Source organism: Uloborus diversus, unplaced genomic scaffold (assembly GCF_026930045.1).
Source record: "Uloborus diversus isolate 005 unplaced genomic scaffold, Udiv.v.3.1 scaffold_13, whole genome shotgun sequence".
In the NCBI taxonomy this organism is placed as follows: Eukaryota; Metazoa; Arthropoda; class Arachnida; order Araneae; family Uloboridae; genus Uloborus; species Uloborus diversus.
In genome coordinates, this window is record NW_026557987.1 from 5,064,998 (window position 1) to 5,084,096 (window position 19,099).

The 19,099-nt window shown below is 35.0% G+C and overlaps 1 protein-coding gene across 1 annotated transcript in view; it reads right to left on the reverse strand.

Annotated features, from left to right (window-relative positions):
- LOC129232632 (long-chain fatty acid transport protein 4-like) overlaps positions 1-19,099 on the reverse strand; it is a 53,472-nt gene that overhangs the window by 12,796 nt on the left and 21,577 nt on the right. Inside the window, exons 3-4 of the mRNA XM_054866764.1 lie at positions 5,256-5,406; positions 1,597-1,834 (exon numbers count right to left, since the gene is read on the reverse strand). Coding sequence (XP_054722739.1) covers positions 1,597-1,834; positions 5,256-5,406 — 389 coding nt within the window. The remainder of the gene's footprint in view (positions 1-1,596; positions 1,835-5,255; positions 5,407-19,099) is intronic.

The following is a 19,099-nucleotide window of genomic DNA, read 5'->3' on the forward strand; positions in this document are numbered from 1 at the left end:
TATAAATGTTCAGTGCTAAAAGAGAAAAAACCTACATACGTGTCTAAAACTTTAAGCAGTTGGCACTAAAATTTAATCCTTGTTCCTCTCTAGGATTTATGCTTGCTAATTTCATGCTTGCTTCAGAGAAGGGTTGATTCAAAATTTTCAACATGATTGCTTTTAACATTACCGTTGCGAGGCAACAAAATTTGCAACAATGGGTTTTATATTTAAACATTTAATAGGGAAATTACATGAAATTTGCTGTTTTCCATCCTAACTGAAATAATAATTTTATTTTAGAATTTAAATTTTTCAGCACTAAGTTGTACTTTAAGATTAAGCAAATCATTTAGTGAAATCCCGAAGTCTCTAAGTGGTCTAGTTGCAGAGATATAAGCAAAACCAGGCCTCGTATTTCTCCGTGACAATCAGACCAAGTATAACAAAAGTGCTTAAAAAAGAAGCTCTTTCACAAGTTCCAAAACACATATATTTCGTTACTGGATTATATATGGGAAAGAAGGAGGGGAGGAAGGATGCACCAAACAAAATTCTTTCCTTCTTTCCCAGTGTCCTCATAAGTCATATTCGGGCGCTAGCAGCCGTTTTACGGAATGGAAACATTTGAGACAACTTCTCAATCGACGTTGTATCTTAAGTACTGTCGTGACTTTGTACTCAGTGTCTTCGAGTGCTCCCGAACTTAAATTTTTGAGATTGCGGAAAATCTCAATTTGCCGAATGCAATTCCAAATTTTGCCGGATAATGATAATTTTGCTGAATGGAACTCAAAATTTTGCCGAATGGAACTCTAAATTTCGACAAATAATGATAATTCTGCCGGACATAGCTCCAGTTTTTGCCAAATCGTCAGACACAATTTGCCTCTCCCGTGACCTCCCATTAAGGCGGCCCCGAGTGTCTTTTGGGAAATTATAATTTCCATTCCTCGTGGTGCATACTATCTCTCAACTGAACATCCAATCACCAGAATATTCTGTACCATCATATACATAACAGCCAATTCACTGATCGATTAACGCTCCTGACATCACCAACAATGAAACTCGCGACACGGTATGATAATTTGATAATATTTTTAGCCATGTTTGACATTCAGGGAAATACTTTATTTTGAAAAGACTGAACTGGATCCGGTAACTTAACCCAGGGTGTCCACTTAGAGGAGGGGAGGGTATCATAACGCAGACTGCGCCATTGAAATTTTTAGGGGGGGTTGAGGAGTATTTTTCACTTTTGTGGGGTCTTCGCGAGATTTAGGGGGTGCGTCCTTGCTCTTAGGGGAAGTAGGCACCCCTGCTTAACCGTTTTACTGGCAAGACTGTCATTTTAGGAGAATGAAGAAAGTAAAAAGTGGTCAACAATGAACGCTATCTATTGGAGCTTCGGGTTCATCCACTGGAGTTAGGTTTAAAATGTCAACTATCAAAATATCAACATGCAGGCAATTGCTTCGTTCAAATGTTGTAGCAATTTTCACCCGTCATAATTTGTCGGGGCGATTTATAACAGCAAATTTGAATTGAATTTCAAGAAATCGTGTTATTTTTACACGGATGAAAATAATCATTCCATTAAAGTAGACTCACCGTCGGCGAGGTTACGTGAGAAGATGATAGCTCTAGCGTCGATGACATTAATGGTGTGTGCGAGAGGGTCTTGACGAAGATTAGTGTTGATGAAGGAGGTGATGACGCCAATTTTGGCAAGACCCATCCAGATGCAGACATACTCGGGGCAGTTCTCTAGGAACAGGGCTACTTCGTCCCCTTTCCGGTAGCCCCGGGAGAGGAACAAGTTGGCCACTCTATTGCTCAGTTCATCTACCTGAAATAAAGCAAATGCGCATATTGAGCCTAATACTGCTATGTGTAGGTAAAGGACAGAAATTTTTCATTTTTCATTTTTTTGCATTTTTGTCATCTATTTTACGTAGGCTATATTGTACAAGCTTGCTTATTTGGTTTCCGCTGAAAAAAGGCGCGAAAAAACGTCTAATTCCAAGATTTTCCTATGGTAATACAGTCGACTCTCGCTATAACGCGAAACGGCTATAACGCGAGTTTTTCAGGAGCACCGAATTTTAGAACTAAAGCGAATTTCTCGCTCTCAACACGAAAATATTTGGAAAGGAGTAGTGGTGCAATGTTTAATATAGTCAATAACAAAGCGTTTCGACTTTGTTATTGACTACTAAACATTGACTTCGTGAATGTACTTTCATCCTTTCAGCATCACTGGCTGCGCAAGTTACCACGCACCACACTATAAATATAGCTTTATTAGTGTGTATATATCACCACTCCTCATTTTTCATTTGTTTATTCTAAATATGAAAGCTGATGAAAAAGTGTGGCACCTAGGCACGCCGTTTCATCTAAAGTTTGAAGATCGAAACAAAAAGCGAAAGTTTGCGACAATTTAAGAAAAGGTTAAGATTCTTAATACGCTTGAACATCTAGAAAGTGGGTTGAAGATAGCACGACATTTAGGTATGAGTGAATCTTTCATACGTAAAATTTAAAGTCAAGAGAAGGCAATCCGTAATAAGTCCCGACCTTAGTTTTAAAATGAAGCTCGCAGAATAGTGTTTAAGCAAAATGCAAACAATATGAAATTGGAATCAAGGTGTTTAAAAATGTTTAAAGTGATTAGGTATGTTAATAAAAAAATCATATACACAACAATTTTCCATAACGCGAAATTTCGACTTACGCGAGGAGTCTTGGAACGCATCCCTCGCGTAAGTCGGGATCCGACTGTATTGAATCCGACCCACATTTCTTCAAATATCTAGAAAACTCATTTCTGCAGATAATGCCGCTTACGGCAGAATACTGGAGTGGAGATTTACAGAAATTCGTTAGCCAGTTCAAACAACATGTTACAACGAATCGAAAATTTTTCTCAAAATTCGAAATCAATATATTGATTGCAAATTATAACGCAGCTTGAAATAGTATGAGCTTTAGGTACGAGGAACTGTACTGACCGAAGGAATTACAGAGACTCTCTACTGCGCATTGGCAATTTCTTTCTTAACAGCTCCGTGTAATCTTCATTACTGAAAAAGATATTTTTTTAATGCAATTCCTTTGATACCCGTTATTATTTATATGCATTATAACGCCTTAACTTTTGACTAACTAGCAGTCCCCGCACAGCGATGCCCGTGCTAAAAATTTAATACAAGTCCGTTGAGTAAAAAAAATTGACGCTCCCTCCCCCTCTGATGTGAAATGATCATTTTTATTTGTATAGAATACGTACACTCCTTTTCAAAAAAAAAAAAAAAAAAACTATTAAAATTTCTTTGGAATTTAAAACTTTTCGTCAAATTATTAAATTAGATTTACAGATGCTTTAAAACTCCATTTAGCGAGTGAAGCGGTTTTTACTGCAATTTGAAATAGTTCACCAAATGAACAAAAAAAAAGACATCAAATAATATCTTTCAAATGTAAAAATAGTTCCGCAACTCTATTGTTTATCGCCAAACTCGCCCAGCAACCACGCTATCACAATCCATTCGTCTAACGAAAAAAAAAAAAAAAAAAACACCAAAACATCCACTGGAACATTCAAAAATCATCGTCAGAAAAAAAGAAGAAAATGTCTTACATTTCACTCGGATAAAAATAAATCAAAAGTTTCTTTTCTTTCAAAACAAATCGCCAAAACAATAAATTACATTTACGATTGCTTTAAAAAAATAATCCTAAACTGAACCTGCTCAGCGCCTAACGCTCCAAGCGACCACGGGAACACTGCCCTTTTGCGAGTGAAGCCGATGTTTTTTCTTTGGCAATAATAAATGTTTCGCCAAACAAACAAAAAAGTATAAAATCACATTAACAGTAGCTTTCAAATCTTTATATATTAAGAACTGCGTTGCCCGGCTTTGTCCGGTCTACCTTGAGAATAAAAATTGTGTCAAGTGACATATATTCAACAATCAAGCTTAAATAAAAGAAAAAAAAAAAAAAAAAAAACACCATGCAAAATTACTCTTCCAAACAATGACGACAGATATTAAAATATTTTTAAGAAATTAAATGCAAAATAAGGAAAGAAACAATGGATTCAAAAAGCGTAACCGTGGAAACGCGAAAATAAAATGGTTGAAAACCTGAATCAAAATGACATTTTTCGAATTTGATTTAAAAACGCTTGTAACTTTTTTTTCTTTGAAGGTAGAAGCTAAGTTTTTCGACCATATGTTGAGAGAGATCTGGAGTAAACACTTTTTCCAATGGTGTCAAAAAGAAAACTGTGGGACGAATTCTTTACTTTTCATTGACAGATTTAATGAAGAAAGTAGTGCCTAAATTTCAGCTAAGCCTAAAAAAGTTCGAGCTAAAAACACAAATTACTCCCACCGTAATTAAGTTAGAGCATTGAAACAAATTGTTTAGAACGCGGAAAATTCTACCCTTTTTAACGATATATAATATTAATATGTGCAAGTAATTTTTCACTCCCATATTCGGGAAATTATGTGAAATTTGGGCCTAAATTGGAATAAAAAAAAGGAACTATTTATCGGATTTTTTTTTCGAATTATAGCCTATGTTACTCAGTAAGAAAGCACCTTTCATATAGTGAAGGAATTTTTCAAATAGGTGCAATAGTTCCGAAGATTACCTCGAACATATAAAACACACAAAAATCCGCCCTTTCTCTTTATAACATTAGTATAGATAAGATGCATTCTTATGACACATCCGGCCCAGTGTTATGTTTTTCTTCGACATTAGTTTAACTAATTTTCATAACTGCTACTCTAAGGTGCTTCAAAGAGTATCTAATGCAGTTTAGAACTCCCCTCAAATCAAAACGATATTTTATTGACTTGCAAGTTCTGTCATTTTTTTTACTTTGAAAGTTTCTCATTTACTTTTTGCGATTTGCGTCGGCGAATCTGTGACGAATTCTTAGAAGAAAATAAATTAAATTTTTGTTTATGAAGATTCATACTGTGTGTTCTGGAAGGTAAACCACAGGTAGCGTGTACTTACATTAGTGTCTTACTTTGAAGGATTTCTCGCTAACGATCTAGAGTTTGCGATTAACCTAATGTTGGCTTATCTCGTGGGCTATTTTAGAATTTTTAATCTGTATGGGAAGTTATTAGCAAAAATTCTGTTGCTGGATTCAAACGGAAAGCAACGGACAGCACAAATCTCACTGTAATTGGTTATGTGATTCAATTTGAGAAACAGAGACGATAGAGAGATAGATAGCTTACTTTGTTGTAGGTCCACTCTTCATCCTGATATACAAAGCAGACGCTGGACCCATACTTTTGAACTGTGCGCTTGAAGAGATCGACAAGGCTGAGGTTCTGGGCATGGCATCTTCTCAGAAACACCAACAGCCGGAAGTAGAGATAGGCCGCCCTGAAATGAAAACGGCTATGAATCTAGGAATAGTCTTTACTCAACAGAAAAATATATACGATTACGAAACCCAGCCAATTACCGTCAGGTATAGTGGTACATCGATAATCTAGTTTATCTTCAAAAATAATTCTGAATAGCTTTTGATTGGGAAAAATTATCACAACTAACATTGAAAAGAGTGCAAATCATTCAAATATATTTCTCCCCCTTTTACATCGTAATTAACAGAAAGAAAAGATAACAAGCAACATTCCCATTGAAAGAAGATATTCTTTATAATTATCATAAGATTCCACTATTATCTGTTCTTTAGTTAAATAAATGTTTTTGATTAATTCATTATTATGAACGTTACTCAAAACTTCTTTCAAGTGTATTACTTCCTAATTGCACCCCCCCCCCTTATTATTATTTTTTTAATCTCAGAAAATTAGGAATACTTCATATTTTTTTTAAACTGATATTTTTTTTTTATTAGCTTCTACTTTAAGATTGTTGACCTATACACATTCACATACTCAACTTATCCTGCTGCCGTCATCACGTATTTTATCCTTCGATGTTAAAACTTTACTGTTTTTTTGTTTAACTACTACGTAATGCATACAAGAAAGTGATGCAAATTAATTTGTTTACAAAATCTTGTATTCTTTGGTTTTTGTGATGTTATGCACACGAGAATAGATTTTTTTATCTAAGTATTTCCATTTTTGCATTTCTTTCTGCGGAACTTCGTAAGCATCTTACGAAAGCAATACGATAAAAGAAGTTCAAAGTTTAGCGACTTATTAAAGCGCAAACTTTAAGGAACTTTCTACGTTATGCAACTTTTTATGTTTCTTTGATTTGAAATAAGCTTAGAGTAAGAACAAAAATATAATACAAGAAATGTGATAAAATTACAAAAATTGCCAATTCTCTGCGAAAAGCACTTTGGTGTGAAATCTAATTGGAACTAAAATGGAGCATTTAACAGACTCTTGACAGTGAGCAGAGTTATATAAATGGGGAAAAAATATTTTCTGCTGTTACTGTGCAATTTAAACTGACACAGTATAGGTTACAATCCTTCAATGCATTTGGTACATACGTATATGTTTTATATTAAAGAGTTTTTCGTTGAAATATGATTTTTGTCTAGAATTTTTCAATCGTGTTCATATGCGTCCCAGGCTGGTTTACATGTACCCTCCCCCCCTATAGGGGCACATGTGAACGATTGAAGACATTTTCTTAAAATTCCTTAAAGTAAAGAAATAATTTCTTAAACAATCTGAAAAACACCTAAGGCACGAAGAAAAGACTTCAATCATGGGAACACTTTTGCTCTGAGAAATTGATAATATTTTTTATAAAATTAAAAAATGAAAAAAATTGTTCGTATTTGCCCCTTTTTCCCCTATTTATGTACAGGAGCGGATACAGAACCAATTTTTGGAGGGGGCCCAAGAAATTGAAAAGATCTCCCCCACCTCCATTTCAATTTTTCATAGCGAAGTTTTCATGACTTTATTTTCAAATGTGTTTTTTTTCCCCCTTTTCTTTTTCAGGATCACTTAAAACCAATTAATATACTGTTAAATACACAAATACTATACACTTTTCTACTTCTAATGTGGAAGTAAAATATCTTTAAAATTTCAATTTAATTAAGCACTAAACGCTATATAATTTCACTGAGATGCTGTAAAATGAGCGGTTTTAAGAAGGAACATTTTCATAATGATTTTGACATGCGGACAAGGTTATTGAATAAACCTTTACCTCATTTGAGTTGTTTAAATGAATTTATATTTTAAATATAATTTATTATGTAAATAAGAAAATTTTGCTTTATAATATAGGTTTTATTGAATAATTCAAAAGCTACTTTGCGAGTTTCAAAGCAGCTGCTGATTTGTTGTTAAAAATTTAAACACTACACTCCGTATGGTTTTACTAAGAAACTATCATGTGATTTACTTTATTTTGCATATTTTATAAGCTGGAAAAAAAATCTATTATTTAGCAAATAGCTTCTTGGATTGAAATGACTATTCTAAACACATCTTCACACATTTTTAAAAAAAATGTCAATTAATGATGCCATCACAGAAGAATTAATAGACGAATGGCGGTATTACGTGCCTTTGAGTTCGAAACCAGTAAGTTAAATTGCCGCTCTGGTGTCTGATTCCAGTATTACTTCTTCAAAAATGCTTTTATTCCAATAAGATTTGTGTATTTTGTGTTCTTTTAAAATAACTGTAAAACATTTCTTCATGTTTTCAGTAACTTACCGCCTTATAGCCGGGGCTAAGGCAGAAATACATGAAATACACCGCCAACTCGGTCATTCCTTCCGAGGACTGCAGTTTCGTGCTTATTAGCATTCAGCAGTCACGGAATAAGAAGTGCCTGAGCTGGAGATGGAAAACCTCTTTAGGAAGCCAAGAGTGCCAAACAAACTGGTAGCTAATATAGAATTAGCACATACCAGACGAGAGACAAAAACAATGGTTCGGTTCAACTCGAAGATTGAAGACAAGGCAAGGTATTTTCAGTAACTTACTGCCGCTGGTCAGTGCTAATTCTATATTAGCTACCAGTTTGTTTGGCACTCTTGGCTTCCTTAAGAGGTTTTCCACCTCCAGCTCAGTCACTTCCTAAACCAGGCTGATGAGTGCTAATAAGCATGAAACTACAGTCTTCGGCTGGAATGACTGAATTGGCGGTGTTATGTATTTCTTCATGTTGTATAGAGAAGTCAATTTAAAAAAAAAAATGAAATAGTTAAATCAATTTTTCCTTTAGAGGGGTGCCGGGCCCTCTGGGCCTCCCTTAAAATCCACTACTGCTTATGTACAAATAAGAATTATTAGGTTCCAAGTGCCCTCCTAGGAAGCCTCCTTTCCCCTTGACACAGTTCTGGCTGGTCGTTATCTGTGAACACATTCCTCTATCCGCAGCCCTCATGGCGTAGCGTCTTGAATATATCTTTGAATTCCAGTCATCAGGATTGCCGCCACGAGGCGTTGTACGATAAGCTCACATTAATAGCACCCGATAAGCTGCGTTGTTTTTGCACTACAATGAATAGGAGATAGTGGAAGCACGCCACGGTGACCAAAGGTTAACGGAGAGGGATTATCGCAATCAAAGGGTCCACGGAGGAAGGGATATTTCGTCACTCCCCAGTCTTTCTCTTGATATGTGTGCATCACATAATGTAAACAAAACTTTCAAAGCGTCATTTTTTTTTTTTTCCTTTGGACAAGAAAAGCGCAGTCAAACGCGAAAAAGAAGTTTCCCATGTCGGAACTATGATAGACACAGGCCCGTCATTTCAAATTTTTTCTGGGGAGGGGGCGAGATGCGAATTTTATTGTAAAACAACAAAAAACACGCCCACCTATATGTAAAAAGATTATTTTTCAATAAGCGGGGGGGGGGGGGGGGGGGGGGGGGGGGGAATTGACCATCCCTGATTCCCCTAATTGACAGGCATGGATAGACGTTTTTTCACCAAAGATTATTCTCAAAATCGAAAGACTGGATTACAAAATACAAACACATTCGCGTTTTCATTTTAAAAAATCCTCATATATATAATAGTCGATGATCAAGTAACGAGCGTGTTTCAACAATGAAACTCGCGCCACGGCATATGATATATATATATTGGTGATGTTTAAATGCAGGGAACTTTCTTGTGACAAGGCTGAGCTCGATCCGGTAACTTAACTGTTTTAATTTCAGGAGAATGAAGAAACGAAAAAGTGGTCAACAATGAATGCTACCTACTGGAGTTTAGGGTTAAAATTTCAACTATCAAAATATCACTAAACAGGCAATTGCTTCGTTGAAATGTAGAAGAAGAGAAGCAATTTTCACCCGTCGTACCTTGACGGGCGACTTTCTAGTGAATGTAAGAATGATTGATCCACCGAGAACAAGATGGTTACAGAGTAGAAAAATGGTTGAAGGACTTGCGAGTCATTCGATGAAGGATTATAGCTTTGGATAGATCAAGATGGCGTAAGCTGACTGAGACGGCCTTGGCCGGAAATCGGCTGCAGTGCTTGGGAAGAAGATGTAAAAATGATTACTGCAGTTGATAATGGAATTAAAACTCAACAAAAGTTTTCTGGATGGCTTACTTACAATGATACTGACGTAAGTAAAAAAAAAAAATTACAAAATGAGTTAAGCTTGGATTTGGGTTACCTTTAGTTATTCTCTCAAATGTACCACTTGGACAAAGGGAAAAATAAAGCCCTGAAATATATTGCCCGCTAGGGAGCGCACGAAATTTGTCCACCAACCGAAACTGCTGCCATGCCGCTGTTTACACCTACAGCCAGAATTTTCTGCTAAAGGGAAGTATCACTCACTTATAAACAGGGCTAGATTAAGACATGGGTCACGGGCCCAGAGCACCAACATTCGGGGGGCACCAAATCTGTAGATAAAATTTTGATTTTGGACTCATTCCATATCGCACTACAGCAAGATAAAAATATTAAATCCAGAAAAAAAAAAATTCTGTGAAAATGTAATCTTGTTCACAAATCACCGAAATCACTCCAAGTTCGTTCTATATTTACAAGACTTTTTAAAGTTATACCACAGATAATTTTGATATTAATGCCTTTTTCCAACGGGAAAAGTTTGACGACATCTTATATTACCATGTTTAGTTATCGTAATACTATTTCACTTCTATTTTTTTAATATAAACTACCACCAAATTTAGTACAGATATGTCAATATGCAAGTATTCAAGATATTTTACTGCTTCTGCATATAAAATAAGCTCAGGGTGGAGGGGGGCACAAATAAATTTCATTCCCAGTGTCTTCAAAAACTTTAGTCGGGCCCTGCTTATTAAACCACTTGCATGTATTTGATTTAATTTCAGTAAGCCCACCGTAATTGTAGAATACCAGTAATGTAAGTCATTTAAAATTTCTTTTTAAAAATCCGACGTGAGTCCTACGCTTAAAAATGGTAACAGTACCATGTATTTGAGAAATTTTTACTTCCTTTTACAAAAAAAGGAAGTATTGTATTCGCAAAAAAATTTTCACTCTAAAATCGACCTTAATTTCCATTTTACTCATTTTGGCGTACACTTGGCTATCGCCAGTCTTTTCGTCGCTAACTTGGCGACAAATTTGGCGATTTTTTTTTTAAATAATCTGTTTCAATTTGTCCACTGTTGTTGATATTTAGAGAGTAGACTATTAAATCACATTAAAATTGCCAGTAATTGGGAAATACAATAAATTGGAGTAAAAGAAGTCATGTGATGCACACATCAGTTTGTTTAAATTATTATTAACGATCGTTTCAAAGGATCTCTGAACGCGCTGAACGCCAACAGATGCAACGAAAATGGGATATGGAAGCAGAATACCAGTTCAAAGCCATCGATGTCAGCTAATAACAAGCTAAAATATCTTAAATTCGTTTAGGATCTTTTTGGGCTCGACAATAGATAGTTTGAACAAAGGGATGCGACCCGATAAATTAAACGTTCAAAAAAATACTACGCAGGTTGGCAGCTAAGAATTTGACGAAAATGGTTCTCAAATTAAGATAACTTTTCATGATTTTGAAAACAATAAACTTTAATTGCTTTTTTTTGGAAGATTTGGTGAATATTTGTCTCATATGCTTTGAGGTCTTAAACCTTTTGAGAACCACAAGCTTTTTCGGTAAAATATTAAAATTTGCTGCGTTTTCAAAAAAAAAAAAAAAAAGGGGGGGGGGCAGTATTTTTTTAAACAATTTTTTTTTTCTTTTTTGGCAAATATTAAGATTCTGATATCACAATAACATGAAAAAAAAATGTGATTTATAAATTATTAGTATTCGATGATTTATAAAATATATGTTGAACTCATGTTCCATAACGATACTGAAAGTATTAAAAAAAAATAATAAAAAAGTAGCGTGATCCTGCTATTCTATCATCAAAAGTGAATCACAACGATTGCGAATTTAATTAATTTAAAACTCCTAAGCATTTGCCACGCTTCTGAATATGTCGCAGTAAAACCTGGTCGGAATTGTAAACAGACGACATCGCAGGAAGTGGAGACACCCGGTGCGCGCCTCTCCACTAATTGGGAAGCCGACTTCTTTCCTACCCCCCCCCCCACCGCCTCTTTATGTAAGCAATTTTAGATGTTCTGTTCTTCTGCCTCCAGCCGCTTCATTTATTTAAGCGAGGTTAAATGTTCCATATCAATGTTGACCGTTGTAGGGAAATACGAAAATGCACGGGTTCACATGGTGAGCGAAGGTTTGGAACATCATGCCCGTCATTTATAGGGAGAAGCCGGGAGGGGGTAAAGACCCCCCCCCCGGGCTCTGAGAAACGTATACAACACAAACTTATATGTATGAAAGAAACGAATGTGCGTATGTATGAGAATTTTATTGCAGGATTATTTTAACAGTTGAGCAGCCAAAGAAGAAAAAAAATGGTTGAATTTCAGGGAAGGAGGAGGATATGGTTAGTTTTAGTCGTTTTCTATGGTCAGAAAAGGAAAATGACTGTGTTTCAGGGGGATCCCTCCTGGATACGCTGCTGTTTTTTGTAGTATGTACCGCAAAACGGTGCAACTTTGTGTCAAGGGGGCAACAATGGGCCACTGTTGCCAAGGCGATGATTTTGCTCTCTAGTAGCCTCTTTTTTTAACTTATGAGCTCAAAAAAAAAAAAAAAAAAATCACCAGGTAGTGTAACCATTTAGGTAGCTAAAGAGACTTTACCAGAGATTGCCATTGTTATTGTATACCTTAAATAACTTAGTCGTTCTTTGTGCATGATTCGACTCACTCGTGAAAGAGACAAAAGTCTCCTTTGGGCAGACCACTTATACTGTTTTCCAAGATCTGGTAAGTTCAGATTTGCTTTACTAATTTGTCAGTTATGAATTAAGCCGCTTGTTAACTTAAAATGTTTCATAATTTTCACAAGCTCTCAACATTTATCAAAAATGGGAATGTTGGGGTACAACAATGGGCCACCTATTTTTCACGGTTTTAAGTGGCTTGGAGCTTTATTTTATTCTCTGTAGGGATGCTTTCGTCATATTTTTGCAAATAATGGCAAGAAAAGACAGAAGAAAGCTTGAGGGTCGCACTATCGCACATACTCCTAGGAATTTTTGAAGAAGGTGCTGACTGAAATCCGGACCAAATACAAACTGAGATAATTTTTAAAAATTATTTATTTTGATGAGATTTGGAATAAGAAATGTGATTTCGCATTTCAATTTTCATTTTTTTTTATTAATTAATTAATTAACCTACGTATTTTCTGAAACCCAAGTTCCTAGCCTTTAGTGAGATTTTTCTAGTTTTCAAATGTTTCTATCTCAAAACCTAGGAAGATAATGAAGAACGTTACCTACGTTTACTATGTTGAACTTTATTAATCACTCGAGACAACAAGTAATGATTAAGTCTTAAAAAGTTGAAAAAAAAAAAAAGGTAGATAATGGACTAAAAATATTCTTTATACAGTTTCAAGCAGAGGACAACGTGTAGTCTCAGATAACAACAGACCAGATCACGTTTTCAATGTGTTTTCTAGGTTAAAATGAGGTGGCCCATAGTTGTATCCTGAATGTACTCTAAAATACAATCAAGTCCAAGTCGTGTACACAATACACATGCTGATAAAAAGAAATAGATCATTGATCATTGGAATACCATTATAAGATATGCTCAAAAAGTGAAAAAAAAATGCCTTGAAACTATTTTTTATTGTTCTACTGTAAAAATGAAGGAGTTTTCTTGCAATTTAAAAAATAACAATTTTTTTGCAAAATATCTGTCTCTATCTATCTAATCTACATTTTTTGTTTAAAGTATCCTATTTATATTAAAACATCATGCTCATACAGTTATACACCATAAAAGGGGGAGGGGCGGTGAATTTTTCATTTGGCCCGGGTGGCAGACTGGCAGGGAATTACGGCTATGCACGCCACTTGCCCTCCTCCCAATTTTGAGAAAAGGGATCGCTAAACCTCATTTTGTGATTTAAGAAAATGGAAAACTTTTGCAGTGCTCAAAAATAAATCAAAAGTGGAAAAACATAAATAAAAATGACAAATATATTTTTTCTGTTAAATTTAAAAATTGAATTCGATCATAAAATACTGTTTAAGAATATCCGAGAATCTTCGTATTACTCAGATTACTTAACAAAAGAAACATATGGATGTACGTTTCACATGTATTTAACTGAAAGAAAGAAAATGTAACATTATAAAAAAACTATGCAAACCGTAGTTGAAAATAAAATGAATAGATTAAAGGGAAAAAAATGTAATAGCTTCACAGGGGCAGCCTTCTCCGATAAAACTTGTAAAACTCCGATTTCAGCCCGGGCCCCGAATTTCCGAAAACGCTAGACTCTCGCCGGCCCTAACCGATTGCATGTATTTATATATGGATGTGTATATATGGAGAGTAAGAGATTATTGATTGAGAAAGTACTGATGTAAAATGACAACAGTAGTTTTAAATGCTTACAGGAAAAAAAAAAAAAACTGGAAATGTTACAAAACTGTGTTATGCAGGCCCGATTAAGATATCGAGGGGCCATTGGTCAAATACTTTTTGGGGGCCACCTGAACTCAAACTGTATAGCTTTAGCCTTTGGCTGAAACAACCTCAGCCATAGAATAAACACCAAAGTAATTTCAGCCATTTGGGGGTCCCTAAATTTCGGGGGCCCTAGGCCACGGGCTAGTTTGTCTATTCAGTAGATTCAGGGGGCATATAATATGCCTCCATAGATTTAGTCAAGGGAGGGGGCAGGGAGGGGCAACTGCTCCTCCCCAAAGAGAACTTCCGATCCCTTCTTCATTTCAAATGTCACCAAATATAATTTAAAATTATAATTTTAGGACTTCAATTCAGAAAACTTTCTGGGGAAGAGCCTCTTGACAAAAAAAAAAAAAAAAAAGCATAAAATGTATTTTTAAGGAAAGAGAACTATAATTTCAAACTACTTCCTAGGTCCGTACTGGGGGAAGGGGCTGCTAAAAACTACTATCTAGTGCCTATGCTTGCCCCTCCCTAACGGGAATGAGTCCTGGCTACTACCATGTAGGCACATTTAAATTATAATAAAATAGAAAATCACTCTAAAATACCATCTCAGTAAAAATGGTGAGCCACAAAATTTGGATTTCAAACATAGTCCGAAGATAGTCCCGAACCCCAATGTCATTAAATATGGTCTTGAAATTTTGACTTTAGGATCTCAATTTAAATTTTTTCAAAATAGAACACTTCTCCACCTCAACATAATCGAAGGTCGCAGATCGCGTTTCAAGGTCAAAAGTAAAAGAAAAAAATCTGAGGGAAAGACCTCACCTCTTCTTTTTAAGAATAAAATTCTTTTAAAATTGCATTTTAGGAATTTCAAATTTTAAAAAAGTTAAAGTACTTGTAATGGATTTGGCAAGCAAATCTTTTCAAAAGATTTTCAATTTTTCCTCTTGATTCTGCTTTTGCACTTGCAAAACTTAATAGTTGTGACTATCTTCTTTTTTATTCCCGGGCTTTTCAATCTTTCTAGCAAAAAAAAAAAAAGATTTAAGTTTAATATGCGTTCTGACCGGTAAGGTTTTTCTTAATATGAAGTCGACCCTCAGGGTCGAGTCTTTTTAAATTAGTTCTTCTGTTTACTTTCGATGTGTTTTTCTGTGCTCCCCAATAAATATTTTGAGCTAATAATGGTTGAGCACCGCCACACCCCTGAAGTCATCATTCCGTAAATTGTTGTATTTATAAGGTTTGACTACGGAGGAAGGGGGGGGGGGGAGAAGAAAAAGTGTGACCGGAGAACCCTCAATGCCCCAATATCTTAATTGATCCCACATCCCGCACCCCTTACGTTACCAAACATGATCTACAATTGCGTTTTTGATTCTTTAATTTTGAAACTTTCCCGGGGGAGTGCCCTGACCCCTCCCTCTCCCCAATACCAATTCCAAATCGACTAAAATCTCGTTTTTAAGACTTGGGTGAGCACCCGAACCCTTCTCTCCATAAAAATATCAAAGATTGTATAAAATTGCGTTTTAAAAGCTACAATTTCAAAATTTTCCCGGGAGAGAACCCCACGTACCTCCCAAACTTATGTCAGTACATTACGCTCACAACTAAGTTTTTGTTGTTAAGTTTCTTTCTTTGCATGTGTTCTATACAGCACATATTTCGCCAGATTCTCCGTCATACTGAGATTTCTTGCCAAATCCTGATTCTCAGTGCTAATTCAAATATTTTTTTGAACTCGCGATGTTTTCTTCGCAAAAGCCTAGTTTCATGTTTTTCATTTTTAACTTGATTTTTTAAACATGATTTAGCTTTGTGTACCTCTGATATTCTTACTGAAAGTAAAGCTTCTATGTGTACATTTTTATGGGGAATTTTTATGGGGAAATAGGCTATAAATACAAAATCGATATTCGTGTTGTTAGGATGCAAGAATGATTGTTTTATTTTTATAGAAATTTGGGAAAGAGATATTAGTAATCCTGTAAAGTATAATTTGTCCATGTCCCCCCCCCCTGTCGGGCAAGCTTGCCCTCCTGTCGGGAATTTCCTAGCGCCACCATGGCGCTGAATTTATGCCAAAAGAAAAATGAAAAATTATTTCTAGCTCATTTAGTGGATTTAGCTGCTTCGCTTTTTTTTTTCTCCTATTCTTTAAACCCATAAACATCTCTTTAAACAACTGTGTAACATCTCTTTTTTTTTTCTTTCTCTCTTTTATTTTTCTTTGACTTTTTTACTCTTTTTTTTTTCTTTCTTTCTTTTTTTTTTTTCTTTTTTTTTTTTTTTTTGTGCCCTGTGGAGGCCAAGGTTGGCGCCCTCTTGCAGGACCTAGTTCGCCCCTGCTCCAGAGTCTCCCGCACCTACCACTACATGTGGTTTAACCGGTTGGAAGGAACTCTGAAGAGAGCTCTGTTTTTTTATTCAGATTAGGAGTGGAGTAACCCCTGGTTCAGCACCCATACCGGCATTAATTTGGAAGAAGAACTTGGAGGACATTGTGAACGCAAACATATTTAACGTGCTCTAGTAACCATTTATAAACACGGGGGTATCTTCGACTCGTCTGGTATCGAACTCGAACCCTCTAGTTACGAGTCCGAAGCCTTATCGATAAGGCCACCACGACCTAGAATACGGGTCGGCAAGTAATTTTAGTTTAGGTACAGATTTTTTTTAAAAAAAATCTTTCTCGTGGTCTCTCAAAGGGGAGGGGGGGGGGAAAGAAAACTGCCATACTCTTCACCAACCATTAAAAACTTAAATCAATTGCGCAATTACTTGTAAAATATATTTTTTGGCGGTCCAGTTTTTGACCACTGTCCGCCAGTTGCCGACTGCTGTCCTAGATACTAAAAACAAGTGAGTCAACTTTGTACTAGTAAGCTCTCATTCTCAGTTCTAATTGTGATAGACACTGTTTTCTGGCAATAGCATCATTTAATAATACATTCATTCGGTATATTGTTTAGTTGTAACTTTTAAATTTCTCCTGATACGGTCTCTCCAACCACTTAAATAGTATTCATAAATAATAGTGTATATTGCCTTATTTAGTATAATAATGTGAGTAAATCGGTGCCCTGAAAATTGGTTTGTCAGTCTAAGAAAAATAAATCTTATTACTTAGACAAGAAGCTGAGAAATCAATAAGAGTTCTAACAATATATTCATACACTTTTCCAACATTTATTTTTTTCAGTCCTGTAAAATAATTGGAAGAATTTTCATGAACGCAAATTTCAAACGAAATTCAAAGGAAAGAAATAACGTCATTGTTTTGAAAGGCTTGGACATTTTTTTAAATTCCCCCCTCCCCCCCTCGTCGAAAAAAAAAATAAAATAAAATAATAAAACAACCGGGCTTCTAAAATGTCTCCATCTAAAAAAAATACTACTACACTTTCCACTATTTTCTCTAAAAAGTTCGCTCTAATTGCACTGTCGTTTGTGCATTGTAGTCAGGGAGAAATCAGATTGAGAAAAAGACAAGGATGGAGGAAAAGATGTTCTAATTGATTGCAGACGGAAAAAGGTTTGGAAGAAAACAACTGTTTACCGACTTTTTATTTATTTATTTATTTATTTATTTATTTATTTATTTTATTCTTCTCCTTAAGGTGGAATAACTTGATGCACGTTTCCGTCTGCTGTGATTGTCAAAATGTCAGCACTTTTCTGGCACATAACATTCAGCAGACGATGTTTGCATAATTAACAGCATGCTGCTTTGAAAAAGTATTTGTCAAACATTGAATACAATTAGCCCAGTTAATTTAGGATTTTTTTATGCACCACAAATTTATAATGAAGAAATATTTTCAGAATTAGTTCCTTATAGCATGGATAGTAAATCCTAAAAAGTCCCCTAAGATCCCATGTGAGCTTCCATCCAAAACGGCGGATCAAAGATGGCCGCCTAGTACTTTTTGTTTTCCTTATAACTCGGTCAAAAATAAAAAAAATTCCAGTTCTGAAAAACACTGTTGGCTCTAGAAGTAATATTGTTTCGATACATAACTTAAAATAACCAATAAAAAAAGTTCAAACAATTGCTTTGACATCAAAAGCAAAAACTTCTATTTTTTAAGTAATATGCAGTAGAACAAATAAGCTACTAAAATAAAGAATTTTTATGATATTCTTTTAAAAATATGTACTGCAAAATGATTGATATATTCCATTTATTGAATAATCAAGTACTTTTTATTCCATTTCTGAAAGAAATCTTGCTACTTCTAGCTTTGGAATGAGAATATGATAGCAGAAAAAAAAGTGACCTTATAATGAATTTTCAAAAAAAAAAAAAAAAATTGCAGAATATCATTTATTTAGTACTTTAACAAGAAGTTCTGTCTAGAACTAGACGAGCCTACTTTCCCGTATACCCATACTACTTTCTAGTACCTGATCAGTATTCTCAAAAATAGCTAAAATTGCAAATTTTTTCAAACATACTTTTAAAATACTTTAAGCTGATTTCTAGGAATAAAATATTCCTCACTCATCAAAAAAAAGAAAAGAAAAAAAACGAACAAATAAAATAGCAGCAACTTTTAAACAAAGCAGCTAATACACTTTTTTAGATTAAAAAAAATCTTTAATAGCTTTCAAAATGAAAAATTATTAAGTAAAATTAATAAGCTCATTAAAATAAATACATCATATCAAAAAAAAATCGTTTCGTTTTGCCCTGTTGCCAAAAACATTTTTTAAAATAAATTACTGCAATTACTAAAACAAAAACAAAAAAAAATAAAATAAAATGTCAACTTAAAGAAATAATTTTCTTTGTCAAAAAAAAAAAAAAAAATCGTCTGCGCATATCTTTTGTAGAAACATAAATGACTTCGAGTTTATTCGCCGGTAACTGAATACCTAAATTTAAACTTTAGCGTGAAAATAAAAACAAGTCATATCAACAATAAGTATTTCACAGTTAAAACTATAGCTGCGGAGTCGGAGTCAATCTCATTTTGAGATAAAGGAGTCGGAGTCGAATATCCAAGAATCGGAGTTAGTCATTTGTTCATACATTTTTGCCAAAGCTACGAAGTCAGAGTTGAAGTCGGGGAGTCGGAGTCCAATTAATTGTCGGGCACAGGAATCGAGTCGGAGTCAGG